The sequence below is a fragment of the Grampus griseus genome (genome assembly GCF_964374135.1).
Source record: "Grampus griseus genome assembly, chromosome: 19".
NCBI classification, from domain to species: Eukaryota; Metazoa; Chordata; class Mammalia; order Artiodactyla; family Delphinidae; genus Grampus; species Grampus griseus.
The window spans coordinates 6,350,665-6,365,776 of record NC_139013.1 but is presented as its reverse complement, the minus strand read 5'-3'; the positions used below and the strand labels follow the sequence as shown (position 1 = coordinate 6,365,776).

The 15,112-nt window shown below is 54.6% G+C and overlaps 2 protein-coding genes across 2 annotated transcripts in view; one reads left to right on the top strand and one right to left on the bottom strand.

The window, feature by feature from the left end:
• Positions 1-616: 616 nt before the first annotated feature.
• On the bottom strand, positions 617-13,412 carry SYT3 (synaptotagmin 3; the record flags this gene model as incomplete). The annotated part of the gene is made up of 8 exons (XM_082676810.1): positions 617-682; positions 2,799-2,931; positions 3,029-3,200; positions 3,462-3,582; positions 5,988-6,206; positions 6,799-7,186; positions 9,415-9,940; positions 13,262-13,412. 8 exons carry the CDS (start codon positions 13,410-13,412, stop codon positions 617-619), a joined length of 1,776 nt encoding a protein of 591 aa, XP_082532936.1.
• The window catches only part of LOC309836729 (uncharacterized protein C19orf81), a 21,738-nt gene continuing 16,521 nt past the window's right edge, over positions 9,896-15,112 (top strand). The window contains exon 1 of the mRNA XM_082676852.1: positions 9,896-9,961. Within this exon, the coding sequence (XP_082532978.1) occupies positions 9,913-9,961 (49 nt within the window). The 5' untranslated portion in view covers positions 9,896-9,912. The remainder of the gene's footprint in view (positions 9,962-15,112) is intronic.

The window sequence follows — 15,112 nt, the reverse complement described above, 5'->3', positions numbered from 1 at the left end:
GCCAGACGGGGGATGTGGTGAACAGAAAGGGTAGACACAGCTGTGCGTGTGTCTAGGGGAACACGAAGGATTGGTCTGTTGACATTCACGGTGAGAACAAGGGTTAGGACGCCAAGTCTTGTACAAACAGCAAAGAGACACAGAGACAGACAGAGGTTTGGGGAGGGGGAGGGGTCCCCCAGACATGCACGGCCCCTCGCCTGGATGGGGAGCCCCGGGGAAGGGAGGACAGACACAGTGGAGACTGGATGCCCCCCACCCTGAAACAGGGAGCTGGGCCCGCCTGCCTTCCATCCCCACGCCTCCAGGGGTAGAAGGATGGGCAGGCCCAGCACTGCCCCGCACCACGTGGCTCGGACGTTATGGCTTCGAGGAGATGAATTCACAGTCCGGGCAGGAAGGGATGGGGTCCTGAGGGGGCCTGGTCCGATCCTGAGCTTAGGCCAGAGCTGCAGGACCGGGCAGGGAGGAAACATCAGTGATGGCAGAGAGCAGGCCCATGACCTGCTGTAGTTCCGTCACCACCCCAGGGACCCAGGAATCCCGGTCCTATGTCTCTCCATCCTCAGACCCAGGAGTCCAGCCCCTCCCATCCCCGGTCTGGGTTCCTTACCCCTCACTCTGAGTTCTCTTTCTCTGACAATCCTTTGCTGCCTTTTGTGAAGCTGGTCAAAGTCTTTTCCTGAAAGGGGAAATCCAGAAGGCTCAGCAGTGAGGGACAGAGACAAAACAGTTGCTAATAATCTAATAAGACATCAAACCTGTTTTCTTTTTTTTTTTTTTGGTTGTGACTTGCGGCTTGTGGGATCTTACTTCCCAAACCATGGATTGAACGCTCGCCCTCGGTAGTGAAAGCGCAAGTCCTAACCACTGGACTGCCAGGGAATTCCCTGTTTTCATCACTTACAGTTCTCTTTTTTGCCTGGCTCTGAAGTGATGGGACAAGTGGTACAACAGTCCCATTCTACAGATGCAGAAACTGAGACACAAAGAAGCAGTCCGTGGAAATGTGAGGAGAGATGAGGATACTGGGGTGATGGGGAAGACCCTGCAGGGCCTCTGAGGAGCTGAGACCCGGTCCTGGGGGTGCCGTGGAGCCATGGGAGGGCTGAGCAGAGAAGGGGCAGGGTCAGCTCTGGGACTAGAAAGATGCTTTGGGGCCACATAACACTACTGGCTGAAAGTCAAGGTCAGGGCCAGACCCTGCTGGGGTTCAGCTCCTCTCTGCTTCCAGAGAAGTTTGTGAATAAATGAGTGAGCGAATTAGAAGAGTGAGTGATGGAAGGACGGAGAAGCTGCCATCTGTTTATCCAACTACAATCACGGTCTTTTCAAAACTCACATCTGAGTTCTGTGCTCAGCCCTTTAAGCCCCCCGCACCCCCAACCAGGAAAAAAGTCCAAAGCAGGGACAGACTAGTCAATTCCAACTGAGGAACTGACTCCTAGTGCAAAATTTAAGTTGCATCCAAACTCAGCAGTCAAGATAAATGCTATTGTAATGCAATTAAAAAAAAATCAAAATGAATGCAAAAAAAATCCATGATGAGTAAAATACAAATTTTAAATAAAAGCCAGTCCTGTGTCATTTTAAATAAATTTTAAATGAAACTTGTTTTATTTAAAATTTATTTAAAATTCAAATTTATTTAAATTGTAAATAAGGGCCAGTTCCTGGGCTCAAGAACTGGAGATGAAAGGAGAAATATACACCTGATTTTTCTGTATTTAAACTTTTTTTTCGTGGCATATTAAAATAATTGAGAAAATACTAAAAAAAAAAGAAGAGTAAGTGTATTGAAATTCACATTTTCTTAAGTTTAAATGTTTAATTTATACCCTACAAAGAATCTAGTATAATTTTACTTTCTTGGCTTTAGTGACAGCAAATTCATCAAGAGCTTCAAAACTACTTCTTTGCTTTTCTTGGTTTCAAATGAGAGAACCACGTTTGAAAATTTCTCTTGACCAAGTAATGATCTTAAACTTTTAATTTAAAAATTATCAGGCTGTTCTTGCGTGACCCACAAGGCCTCTTGGGATCTGCTCGTACCCCTTCTTTGTCTGCTCCAGGCTCACCGCTGACATCAGCCTCCTCGATGATTCCGAGGAACAGGAACGGGCAGCCTTGCCCTCTCCCTACAATCTTCTTCACCTGAGCCCATTCCTTTTCAACCTCCAGGTCTCTGCTCAAATGTCACCTCCTCCAAGAAGTCCTCCATGACTCCCTAATCTAAAGGGCATCCTCCATCCCCCATTCAGATTCCCTCTACCTCCCAGATTCCAAAACGTTTGGACCACAACTGACAGGGAGAAAAATAAATTAACGCTATGATCCTTGGTTTGCTGCCCTGTGAAAATGTCTGTTCTGTTCTATTTCAACTTTATTTTCTTATTCATTTCAATTTTCACAGCCTGCTTTAAATAACAAATAAAGAAAACCCCGCTCTATTTTATCACCTAGCGTTTTCCTTTTGTTTGGGACTTAGCACCATGGGTAATAATAATAATAGTAGCTGACTATTTACTGAGCCCTTACTAAGAGGCAGACACTTAGTCCTGCATTAACTCACTGAATCTTCACATCTACCCTAACAATAGGTGTTATTAACGGTCCCATTTCCCAACAGAGGAAATTGAGACACAGAGAGTTCAAGTAACTTGCTCTAAATCACACAGCTAGAGATGGTAGAGCGGGGGTTCGAACCTACGCTGACTCCACAGCCCACAGAAACGTGACGCGTTGCGTGAGTGAAGGGGCAAACGCGGTGGGAGGGACGTCGGGTGGCGCCCACGCACCTCCACCAGCTGGTGCCAGTGCTCCACGGGCTTGCGCGGGTTGGCCAGCATCTCGGCCCAGTGCTCGCGGCCGTGGGGGTCGGCGGCGTCGGGACCCACGCGGCACACGCCGATCACCTCGTTGTGTCCGATGCTGGGGGTCAGGGGTGGGGGGTCGGTGAGCACCTGAGAGGGAGGGAGGCAGGCCCGGTCCCGCCCCCCGCCCTCACCCCCCACCCCCGCGCCCTCACCAATCATAGTCCACCACCGCGATGCTGAGCCCCACGTTCTCCACGCTCTCGGGGGCCACGTCGAAGACCAGCGCCTCGTTGTACGTGGGGTTCAGCGTGTTCTTCTTGATCGAGGTTTTCCGCTTCTTCAAACGCCGCCCCTCGCTGATCAGAGAGGCCTTCACGTAGGGGTCTGGGGGCGGTTGTGGAGAGCACTGAACCTCGACTTCCTCAGACCGGACTGTGGACCCCAGACCCCTCTTCTCCCAGACCCAAGGTTCTGGATCCGCAGCCTTTTTCCCCCCGGCCCTTCCTCCCTCAGACCCAGGGGCCCAGGCCCCCAGCCCCTCCTCCCTCAGACCCAGGATCCAGGCCCCCCCAGCCCTTCCCCCCTCAGACCCAGGAGTCCCAGCCCCTCCCCCCCTTCAGATGCCAGCGCCTTCCCGGAACCCACCTGAGAAGCCGGTGAGGTCCATTGCTTTGAGGTTAGAGGCTTTGATGATGGTCACGGTGAGGCGCCCGGCGGTGGGGAGGTAGCAGAGTGAGAAATTGAGCTCCCCAAGATCTGCCTTTTCCTGCAGTTGGGGAAAGAGGGTCAGCGACGCCTTGCCTCAGCCTCCCACTGTCTCTCCCTGACTTTCTCTCCCATCCCCAGACTCCAGCTGTCCTCTCACGTCTCCAGGGCTCAGGTTTCTGATCCACTTAACAATCTGACTTCGGGCCAAACCTGGTAACTCCTCGGCCACAGCTGCCTGCCACCGTCAAATCCTACTTGTTCTGCAGGGAAGACTGGAAGAGGCATGGGTGGGGGGAGAGAGCGGGAGAGAGCAGGAGAGGGACAGAAAGAGAGAGAGAGAGAGAGAAGAACACGGTAAGAAATAGACTGAGACAGAGATGCAAACTCTGAGAGATACAGTCAGAAAGACAGACCCACAGAGTTCTAAAGTCAGAAAGACCCAGAGGAGAGAGGGGTGGTAGAGACCCAGACAGGGGAGCACAGAGGGGGTGGGTAGGAGGAAGAGGGGCATAGACTCAGAGGGAGCACCGAGGCCTGGGAGGCGACAGAGTCCCCAAGGGGCAGGACTAGAGATCCGGAGAGGGGGACAGAGACTCGGTGGGGGGTATGGACACCCAGAGAGAGTGACGGAGACCCAGAATGAGAGGGGAGGGGAAAAGACCCAGAGAGAGAGAGAAACAGAGGCAGAGACCTACATCGAGAAAGGGACAGAGATCCAGAGAGAGTGGGGCAGAGAAAAGACACAGAAAGGTCAGTCTTAAGACAGGAGACAGCCAAGAACCAGACAGAGGTTACAAGGAAGGCAGACCCTTCGCTGTGACACACACAGATGGACCTGGAACAGTGGCCAGAGCTAGGGGACCTATGACCCGCCTGTCCCATCCTTCAGTCTCATCTCGGCCCCTCGCCTCCCAACCACAGTTAGGAGCCCAGGTCCCTAGACTCACCACTCAGTCCCCTGACGCTTTGCCCAGGCTGTTCCCTTGGCTTAAATACCCTTCCTCCCCATCTCCTCTCGGCCAACAAGCCGTGGCTTAGCTGTCACCTCTTCCCACAAGCTCCCAGATTCCCTGCAGCCCTGAGCAGATGCTCCCACTGCGTGTCCCCGTAATGCTGGCCCCCTGACAGCAAACTGTGTGACAACTTAGACCCACAGCTCCCAAGGTCTTGATCCTGAAAAAAACAGGTGTTGAAGGAATGCATGAATAAATGAAAGAATGAGCGATACCTGGAGTTATCAGGAGGCGGAGGGAAAAGGAGAGGTGACAAAAGGAGACAAAGATGGATGCAGGAGAGTGCCTTCGGGTGGGGCTGCCTCAGGGAATGACAGGGAGCGGGGCTAGGTGGGTCCTGGGGTCAGGACCCTACAACTAGGCACGTGATTCTCACAGGCTGGGCTTGGGGGACTGAGCAAGCAGGCTCTGGAGGGTCCAGCGAAGGGTACTTTAGGAAGAGCCATGGGCACCTGGTTCAACCGTGTCATTGTACATATGGGGAAACTGAGGCTCAGAGAAGGGAAGGACCTCGAGTAGGGCCATCAGGTGGGCAAAACCAGCCCTCTCGTGATATGAGGACAGGGCTTACCCAGCCCTGACACACACAGCTACCCCGGATTGGCAGAGAGCTGGAATGTTGGGAAACCCACAGATTGGAACTGAGAGGGCTGAGGAGTTGGGAGGGTGTGAAGTTTGGGGCGTGGAAGGGGTCAGGACACCCAACGAAGACCTAGGGGCTGGGTTTGGGGAAGGATTGGATATACAGGAGAATGAGGTTGTAAGAAATGAGGAAGGGGCCCATGGGGGGTGTTGGGGGAATTGGGGAGATGTCAGGATATTGGGGATCCCAGTATGTCCGAGGCTTGGGGCATCAGGCTATCAGGATTCTAGTGGAGACCATGAAGAGACAGGATTAGATTATATTCGAGAATCTGAAAGTCAGGGGTTTGAAACAAAATGTTCAGAGTTCAGAGGGGTTGGGGGAGTTCAGGAACTCTGGGAATTGGAAAATTGGGAGGTTGTGAGGGGAAGGAAGTTGGGAAAACAAAAGGAACTTTGGGCTTGGGAAGTTGGAGGGTCAGTAATCTAGGGCCAGCGGGCAGAAGTCAGGGGGTCATGGCATGGAAGTTTGACAAAGCTGGCCGGTGGGTATATGGGCGTCTATTATAGTTTTCTCAATGGTTACCATCAGATGTCAACGGGGTCGGGGGGTGAGGTGCTGGTGTCAGAAGTTGGGAAACCTGGGGCCCAGTTATGATATTAATAGTTGACAAAGTGCGGATGGGGAATGGGGGTCCATTATATCGGTCTCTATTCTTGCTTGTACGTTTGCAATATCTTACAACAAAATAAAGCTAAACAGAAAACTCCAGGATCAAGGAGTTACAAGGTTATGAAGTGGGGGGCAAGGAGATGGCAAACTGAGGGGTCCCAGGTCCCCGGGATGGGGGATGCAGCAGCCACTGACCGAGCCGCCCTCCACGACGTCCCTCCACAGCGGGCGGCCGGGGGGCCGCTCAGCCAGCTCGAGGAGGTTGTCCAGAACCACCTGGCCGATGAGGTCGTGCCGGGAGAAGCGGTCAAAGTCATAGACGCTGAAGTGCAGTTTGCGCTGGGCCAGCTCAGCCAGGGGCACGGAGAACTGAAATGTCTCATTGAACACGGGGTTCAGGGTCTTCCTGTGTACCTAGAGGGGGTGGGCGACGAAGGGAGACAGACACTATGCCCACCAGCCCCTCCTGCCCGGGACCCAGATGTCTGGACCCCTACCCCCTCCTTCCTCAGATCCAGGAATCTGGAACCCCAGCCCCTCCCCCCTCACACCCAGGATCCAGGCCCCCAGCCCCTCCTTCCTAAGACCCAGGATCCAGGCCCCTCCTTCCTAAGACCCAGGATCCAGGCCCCCGGCCCCTCCTCCCTCAGACCCAGGATCCAGGCCCGCGGCCCCTCCTTCCTAAGACCCAGGATCCAGGCCCCCGGCCCCTCCTCCCTCAGACCCAGGATCCAGGCCCCCGGCCCCTCCTTCCTAAGACCCAGGATCCAGGCCCCCGGCCCCTCCTCCCTCAGACCCAGGATCCAGGCCCCCGGCCCCTCCTTCCTAAGACCCAGGATCCAGGCCCCCAGCCCCTCCTCCCTCAGACGCAGGAGTCCCCGCCCCTAATCCCTCCTCCCTCAGACCCAGGGCTCCAGGCCCTCAACCCCTCCTCCCTCAGACCCAGGAGTCCCGGCCCCCAGCCCCTCCTCCCTGGGACCCGGATGTCCAGCCCACCACTCCGGACCTTGGTCTGAAACTTTTTCTTGCGGTCAGGCAGCAGGTAGATCTTGACGTAGGGGTCTGAGAAGCCATTGGAGTCCTTGGCCGGGAGGTCCAAGGCCTGCAGGATACGCACCACCAGCTGGTCGGAGCCGTAGAGGTACCTCAGGGCGAAGCTGATGCGGCCGCACGGCGCCCCCGCGCCGGCCTCTCCGGAACCTGGGGCCCCGCCGCCGCGCCGGCCGCCGGGTCCAGTGCCCTGGTACAACTCCGGCTTGATCTGTCCGATGAGCTTGGCTTTTTCCTCGCCGCCTGGTAAGGGTAAGGGTAGGGCGGGCGGCCGCTCCTCACTGCCCGCATCCGGCTGGGAGCTCAGGGTCTGTTGGGTGAGGGGCCGCGGCAGGGCCGGGTACCTGCGGGGTGGGGAAGACAAGGTGGGGTCAGTGGCAACGATCTTCGCTGCACCTGAAGACCTGGGAGGCTCCTCCCTGCCTCTTCCCCAAACCCCATTGCCAGGCGCACACAGGTCCCCACCTTTGCCCACTGTGACCTTGAGCGAGGCACTTGAATTCTCTGAGCCACAGTTTCCCCATCTGTGTGAGGAGGGTGACCTATCCCCTTTTCTGAGCTAGCTCCACCCCAGACCTGGGCTTGCACCAGCCTCTAGAAGCCTCCTTCTGACCTCAAGGGGTGACCCAGAGTAGCTTCTCTATGGACCCCTGGGGCCTCACACAGCCCAGACCCCCTGGTCCTGCACCTGCCCTTCTCCAAGTCTCCCTAACCCGTCCTAAGCCCCAGCCTCATGCTCTCCCACCTGACCATCGCTCCCCCTTTCTTTCTGTCTCAACTTCCTTTTCTGGCTGTCTGTGTTTGTAGAACACTCTGGAAGCCCAAAGCTCTATCCTTAACCATCTTTGCCATCTTCTCCCCTTCTCACTCACACGCTTTCCCTGGACAAGCTCAGCTGTGCCCCAGGTTTCCACGGCCATCAGCAGCCTGACGTCTGCTAAATCTGTCTTCTGACTCCAGCCTGGTTCAGCCCACAGCCTCAGCTGCCCATCAGACACCACATACCCCTCGTGTTCCCTGCTGGGCTCAGTGCCTCCTCCCAAGCCCACTCGCTCTCCCAGTTCCCCAGAATCCACCTAGATTTGCAGGTCAGACAGCTGGGGCCATCGTCATCTCCTCTCTCCCCTGCAATCCTTTCCCTCCCATTTCCTGAATGTCCCCATCCCTGTGGTCCCTGCTCGTCCATCCATGGACCATCACACCTGGGCCCCTAGTGATGGGCAGTCATGACTGGACATGGGAGCCCCAGATGCGCTGAGAGGCAGGCATGAGGCTGGGGGAAGTGGGAGGGCACCAAGCCGTGGAAAGGGATGCCGGGTGAGATGCCTTCAGCTACTGAAGGGCCATTCCCTGCTCCCAGAGTGACTTTGAGGAGGTCATTAACACCCTCTGGGCCTCAGTTTCTTCATCTGTATAATGGGGGAAGGAGGAACTCAGACTGGTGTATCCATCAACCTCTGGAAGGCCTCCCCAGAGACCTCAAACTATAACTTCCATGAGCCCTTGGCCAGCCCACTGGACAAGAACCACCTATGAACCTCTGGAGCCCAAGACAATCCTTCCCGGAGGCAGTTTTCCCCGGATGCTCCCCCGGGCCCCTCCCATTCAACAAGACCCAGATAAGCTCAGGGTCTCCCTCAAACCCACTGCTCTTCCTAGATCCTCTGACGGCCCCACCATTCACCCAATCAACCGCCAGGCCAGACCCCTGGGTGCTGTCCTTACCTCCTCCCACCCCCTTCTACCCACAGCTGTCACCCCAGTTCCATCCCTGACTCTCGGCGCCCTGACTCTCTCTACCTCATCTCCTCCTCCACCATCCCCAGTTCAGCCTTGTTGTCTCCTGCCTGGACTCTTGGTATCCAATCTGTCTCTCCAGTCTGTCCCCTATGTGGCCCCAGAGAGGTCTTTCTACCCAGAGCTGACCTCCTCTGCTCACAGCCCTTTGTGGCTCCCCAGTGCCCTAGGACAAGGTCCCACCCCCTCAGTCCAGCATTCAAGACCTTGTGTGATCTGGTCCTGCCCACGTCCCCTAGGCTGCTTTACTGCAGCCCTGGCCTGGCTGGATAGGGACAGCTGACCTGGGGACCCACTTCCCCTGGATTGTGAGTGGCGTGAGGGCAGGGTGTGTCTGCCGTGCTCGCCTCTATTCTTTTCCAACACCCAGCTCAGCTCTAGCTCATATTAGGAGCTCAGTGTACATGTACAGAATGATGAACAATGGATGGATGAACTGCAGGTCCCACCACCGGTCCAGGCTTAGGGAGAAAGAGATGAATTGCTTTGTGCCTCAGGGACTCAGGGGTCTAACCTCCATTCTCTTCCACCTTCCTGGTCCCAGAGTCCTGTCCTCGGCCTCCTCCTTCCTCTGGATCCAAGAACCTAGACCTCTAGCCCCCTCCTCCCTCCAGCTCAGGAGTCTGGATCCCTAGCCTCCTCTTTCCCCAGGATTCAGGAATCCACACCCCAAGCTCCCTCCTTCCCCAGGACTCATGAGAGCCATAGATGGGAAAGAGACACATAAGAAGAACAGAAGTTCACAGTGGACCCCCAGCCCAGTAGCCTGTCTCACCTGGTGGTGGGTGCCAGGCTTGTGACCTGCTGATGCGACTGGGCACTGGGCAAGCCCCCACCACTGGGGGGAAGCAGGAGAAGCCCAGAGCCTGCGCCGCCCTCAGAGGGCAGCTCAGGAGATGTCTGGCTCGGTTTGACCCCAGCGGCTACTACAGCAGCTGCAGCCTCTGGATACGAGTCCATGTCCAAGTAGGAGGGCTCTGGGGGGTCTGACCCCCCTAGGCTGCCCGGCTCCAGCAGCTCAGCGAAGGGCGGATGGTGGGCAGTGTGGGCATGGTGGTGTGGGCCCCCCAGCAGGGGATGGCCACCCAGGCCAGCCCCTAGGTGGTGCCCACCGCCACCTACCAGGCCTGCCAGCCCGACCCCAGGGCCTAGGTCTTTGCGCAGGGGGCCACCGCCCACTGCTGAGCCTCCCTTGTCCCTCCAGGGCACCCAGCACAGCTTCCAGGACACGAAGAGGGAGACACCCAGAAGGACAATGCCACAGAACGTCACGATGACCGACAGCAGGCTCACGGAGATGTCTGGAGAGAGTGAGGACAAAGGTCAGGGGTCAGGGTGAGGTCAGAGTTTATCCTCCCATTGCTGTCCCCAAGAGCTAACCTTTACTATTTGCCACACACCGTCCTAAGCACCCTACATGTAATACTTAGTATAAACTCCACGACTACTCAAGGTCGGTGTTTCTACCTAACCATTTTTAAGATGAGGAACCCCAGAGGTTGAGTGACTTGTGTAAGGCTGCACAGGTAGTCAATGACAGATCTGGGATTTGAGCCGGCAGTCTGTCTTCGGATTTTAATCTTTTTATTCTCTGGATTGCTAGCCCACAGTGACTCTCTGTAAGGGAATACACCATCCGAGGTAGGACGAAGGTTCCCTAAAATGCTAAGAGTTGATCAAGGAGAAAGGAGACTGCATGGCACAATTAGGCAGGTCAGGGTTCAAATCCCAGCTTGCTGTGTGGCTTTGGGAACATATCTTAACCTCTCTGAGCCTGACAGTCCCCATCTGACACATGGTAAAAATCAGTGCTGCCTCTCATAGTGCTTTTAAGGAATGCAGGGAGTAAATGGTGTGCTGAGGAAGCTGGGGGAGATAATGGCAAACGTTTCTTGAGAGGTGACTGTGTTCCGGACACATAAGTGCTTTATACGCATTGGCTTCCTTATGCCTGACAGGCACGCTAGGGGGTTGGCAACATTATTATGCCTGTTGTTATTTTCCACAAAAGGAAACTGAGGCCAAGAGACATGAAGTTACCAAAGACACAGAGTCCTAGAGCCGGAGCAGGGGAGTCAGGATTCGAGTCTGGGCGCCTGGCTTTACCGTCTTCACCACTATGCTACCACACCTCAATATTTCCCAATAAGTGGTAGTTCGAACGTGAATTTTTGTTAGAATCATAAATCTTATTGCTGCTGCCACGCGTATCCAACATCACCGCCACTGCAGCTAACACATTCTGAATGCCTACTATATGCTGATATGCCTTTCAGAGCAACCCAAGGACAGCCCAGATCTTGAACTGAAGGTTTCGGGTTCATTTAGTAATTGGTACCAGGAGTGGGGTTTTTCAAGGAAATGTGAATTTATTTGGGGTTGACTTCAGTGAGGTGGAACACGGGAAATTCCTGCTCTGTACAGACCATGGGTTATGGGGGGCAGGGGGAGTAGCAGGTAACTAAACCATTGGCAACAAGCTCAGCTGGGTGGAAGGGCTGTGTCACTTCAGGGAGCTCTTGGTGGCAAGGGGGATGCCCTCTAGTCCTGAGCTGCCCAGGGAATCTGAGTCAGTGGCCCATGGTGTTAATCCTCAGGATACTGTGTAACCTAAGGATGACTGATCCTAGTTTACAAATAAGGAAACTGAGTGTCTGAGAGGGAGGACGTGACCCTGCAGGCCCACATGGCGGGCAGTGGCAGAACTCTCGAGTTTCCCACCCCACCTCCAACCCCTTAGGGTGCTCCTTTCGAAGTGACCGACATCTACTTAGAGTTCTGGGGGCCTGTTAGAAACCGGAGCAAGGACTTTCTGGCCTCCTGAACATGGAAAGAATGGAGAAAAGGGGGCCATTTTGGAAGAGAAGGGGGAGAAGAATTGAACAGATGCTTTCCCCCACTGTCAGCCTGGCCCAGACCCTCTCCAAGTCAAAACATCCATCCTCCAAACCCTGGCAGACTTCTCACTCCTGTCTGCCTGCACCGGGGAGCCATTTGGGCGTGCAAGGCAGTATAGCTGTGCAGTAAAATACTAACCTTTTTGCCCAAAGAAACGTTTGGCCCTTGCTCAGCTCCTGGGGTGAACCTCTAAGCCCTGGGAATGTCCTGCCCGAGTGTTTTTATTTACCTGAGACACTTGGGCCACATCACATAGTCTGTGTAACAATGTGATTGATGCTGGGGTCTTTGGGCCACGTGTTATGAGCTTGACCCTTGGAGGGGCTAAGACTAAGCAGTAAAAACCCTGGACACAGAGGCTCTGGTGAGCTTCCCGAGCGGGCCCTACTCTGTGCGTGTTGTCACACGTTGTTGCTGGGGGAGCTAAGGGCTGTCTGCGTGACTCCATCAGGACAGGACAACTGGAGGCTCGTGCCTGGTCTCTCCTGCACCTTACCTTAGGCCTCTTCTCCCTTTGCTGAGTTTAGTCTCCATCCTTTTGCTGTCATGAAATGTAGCCATGCGTATAACAGCTTTTCTGAGTTTTGTGAGTCCTAGAAATCATTGAACCTGAGGGTGGTCTTGGGATTCCCCATCACTCACAATTGCAGTAGTGTACCAGGCTTCCTGGGGTCAAAATCTGGCTCTCCTGCATACAGGCTATGAGATTCTGAGCGAGCTGCTTCAGGTCTCTGGGCCTCGTTCCTCGTCACTGTCCCACGGACATCCAGCACTCGAGATGCTGAGCCCCGCCCTGGCACTCAGCAAGCGTGACTGTCATTGTAACCTCCCACCTCATGCTTCCTGAAGGTTCTTCATCTGGACGAGGGCAATCATGATATTCCCTAGCTCTCAGAGCCATGCTGATTCCTAGCTGGGTTACCTGGAGCCGATCACTCCACCTTCTGGACCTCAGTTTCCCCCATTGAAAATAGGGATTATAACTATATTTAGTATTTTGTAATAACCTATAATGGGAAAGAATCTGAAAAATAATATATATGAATCACTTTGCTGAATCACTGCAAACCAACTATACTTCAATTAAAAAATAAAATTTAAAAAAAGAGAAAATAGGGATTATATGTACCACAAAGGGTAGTGGATCTTGTATACTGTCTGGTACACAGTTGGTGCTCAGTAAGTACAGTCCAACATATATTGAATGACCACTGTGCGCCCAGCTTGTTCTTAGCACTCCACATGTGTTATATCATTTGAGTCTCTCAGATGCCCCATGAAGTAGTCACTTTTATGATCCCCATTTTCCAGATGAGGAAATCGAGGCACAGAAGAAGCCATTCATTTCGTAAGTGGGGGAGGTGGGATTTGAACCCAGACAAGTCAGACAGACTGACTTAAGAGCCTGAGCTTCTAAGCACTATGTGAAATGCACAAAGATACCTGAAGGGGGTGTGTGGCAGCAGTGGAGTGGTGGTGAGGGAGGGTGGACAGGAGGCCCACAGGGCAAAATCCAAAAGGTCACAGGTCACACGGATCACAGAGCTCCTTATCCTTAGATCAGAGGTTTGGGGGACCAGCAACAGGCAGGATGGAGGCAAGACTATAAGAGGGACCGGCCCCATAAGGAACAGGAAGCTGAGCAGGGCTGTTCTGAATCTATAGTGGAAGCAGGGGGCTATAGTGGAAGCAGGGGGCTGGCCAAGACGGCTGGGGGTGCTGACCTGCATCGGGGCCCCGGGGATAGCCTCTGATTCGCAGGTCGTTGAACTCTTGGCACCTGTCACTGGTGTCGGCATCTCGGACCCGCGCACAGAGGTCCGAGACCAGGATGAGTGCCCGACGGCAGAGGTCATCCTCGTAGTCTCCTGACATGGTGGCCAGCGGGTCCTGTTCTTGGGAGGGGCCGGGCAAGAGTGCAGATGGGGAATGGAATGGGGGAGAGGGGTGGATAAAGGGTGGAAAGAGACAGAAAAAGGATAGGCAAGGGGACAGCGATTGGGAGTGGATGGACAAGGGGATGGAGATTAGGGGAGGATTGGACAAGGGAAAAGAAATTAGGGGCAAATGGACAAGGAGGAGGAGACTGGGAAGGCCAGCCAAGGGGCAGAGATTAAGGATGCATAAATAAAGGGGTGGACAGACAAGGAGACAAAGATTAGGGTTGCACAGATGCAGGGACAGAATTTCGGGAGGGAGAGACAACGGAACAACCACTTCTCGTTCGTGCATTCAACAAATATTCACTGAGCACCAACTACGTGAGAGGCACTGTGCCAGCTGCTGCAGATCCAGCAGGGAACACACCCCACGCGGTCTCCAGCTTCTTGGTGTCACAATGCAATGAGGGGAGACAAAGAGTAAACACATCAACAAACACGCACACAGAAACACATAGCCCTCAGACTGTGAGAAGTGCTCTAAAAGAAATAGTTGGAGGATGTGTCACAAGGGGACCTGGAGGTGGGCAGTCGGGGGAGCTCTCTGAAATCTGAAGGGTGGGATGGAGCCAGCCATGGGCAGTGGGCAGTGGGGCTGGAGTGAGGAAGAGCATTCAAAGCAGCAGGAGTAGCGTGAGCAATGGCCCAGGGTGGGACAGGGCTTGGTAGGTCCGGGGAACAGGAAGGTGTAGACAGGGAGAGAGCGGGAGAGAGAGAGAGATGGGTGGGGGTAGCAAGATAAGAGATGATTACGTCTGGTGCTGGCTGGGGAGGGATGGAGATGAAAGATGCAGAGATAAGGGCCAAGTTGAGAGAGGAAGAGGTAAGGGGAGGGGAGACAGAGATAATGGGAAGGGCAAACTGGGGCCCAGAAGAGAGGGACAGGTGAACAGACAGACGGAAAGTTAAGGATCGAGACGTGGGATGGACAAACCTTAAAGAATAAGCTGGTGTGTAATTCATGGGAGTGTGAGAGATGGGTGGACGTAGGGGCAGTGATAAGTGCCAGGAAGGAGCATGGACAGAAATATCTTTGAGAGACAAACAATGGACAAGAGGATGGATGGGGTGCAGAAATAAAGGACAGAAACATAACGGCCAGAGATCACAGATGGACATGAGGATACAGAGAAGGACTGGGCAGACAGACGTGGGTGCAGAAGGAAGGTTGGACTGGTAGGGGGGCGCATAAAAGAGAGGGGACCAGGAGAAATAGGTGGCTGTGGGGAGAAGGGGAATTAGCGACACATGGTTTGCAACTAGACATCAGAGATGGACTGGAAGGAGGGTGCTGGGGAAATTAGGGACAGACAGATCAGGGCTCACAGATGGACAGGTGTCGTGGGGTGCTGCAGAAGGCCAGGACTCCGAGACAGGCATATCAGACTCACCTGCGCTTATCCCTGCCGTGTCCTGGATGGCAGCCGAGGCGGCGGCTGGCGGTAGCCCATGGGGGTTGTAGGGTGGACACGGGTCTGCGGGCCTGTCCCTACGAGCCAGGTGGCGGGAGGGGGTGCTGGATCTGGGGGTCGTGGCCGTGAGAAAAAGCTCAGTCCGAGCCGCACATCTTGTCCTACTCGGGCCAGCTGCTCGACCCCAGGCGACCCCCGAGAAGTCCCGCCACCCCTTCCCACC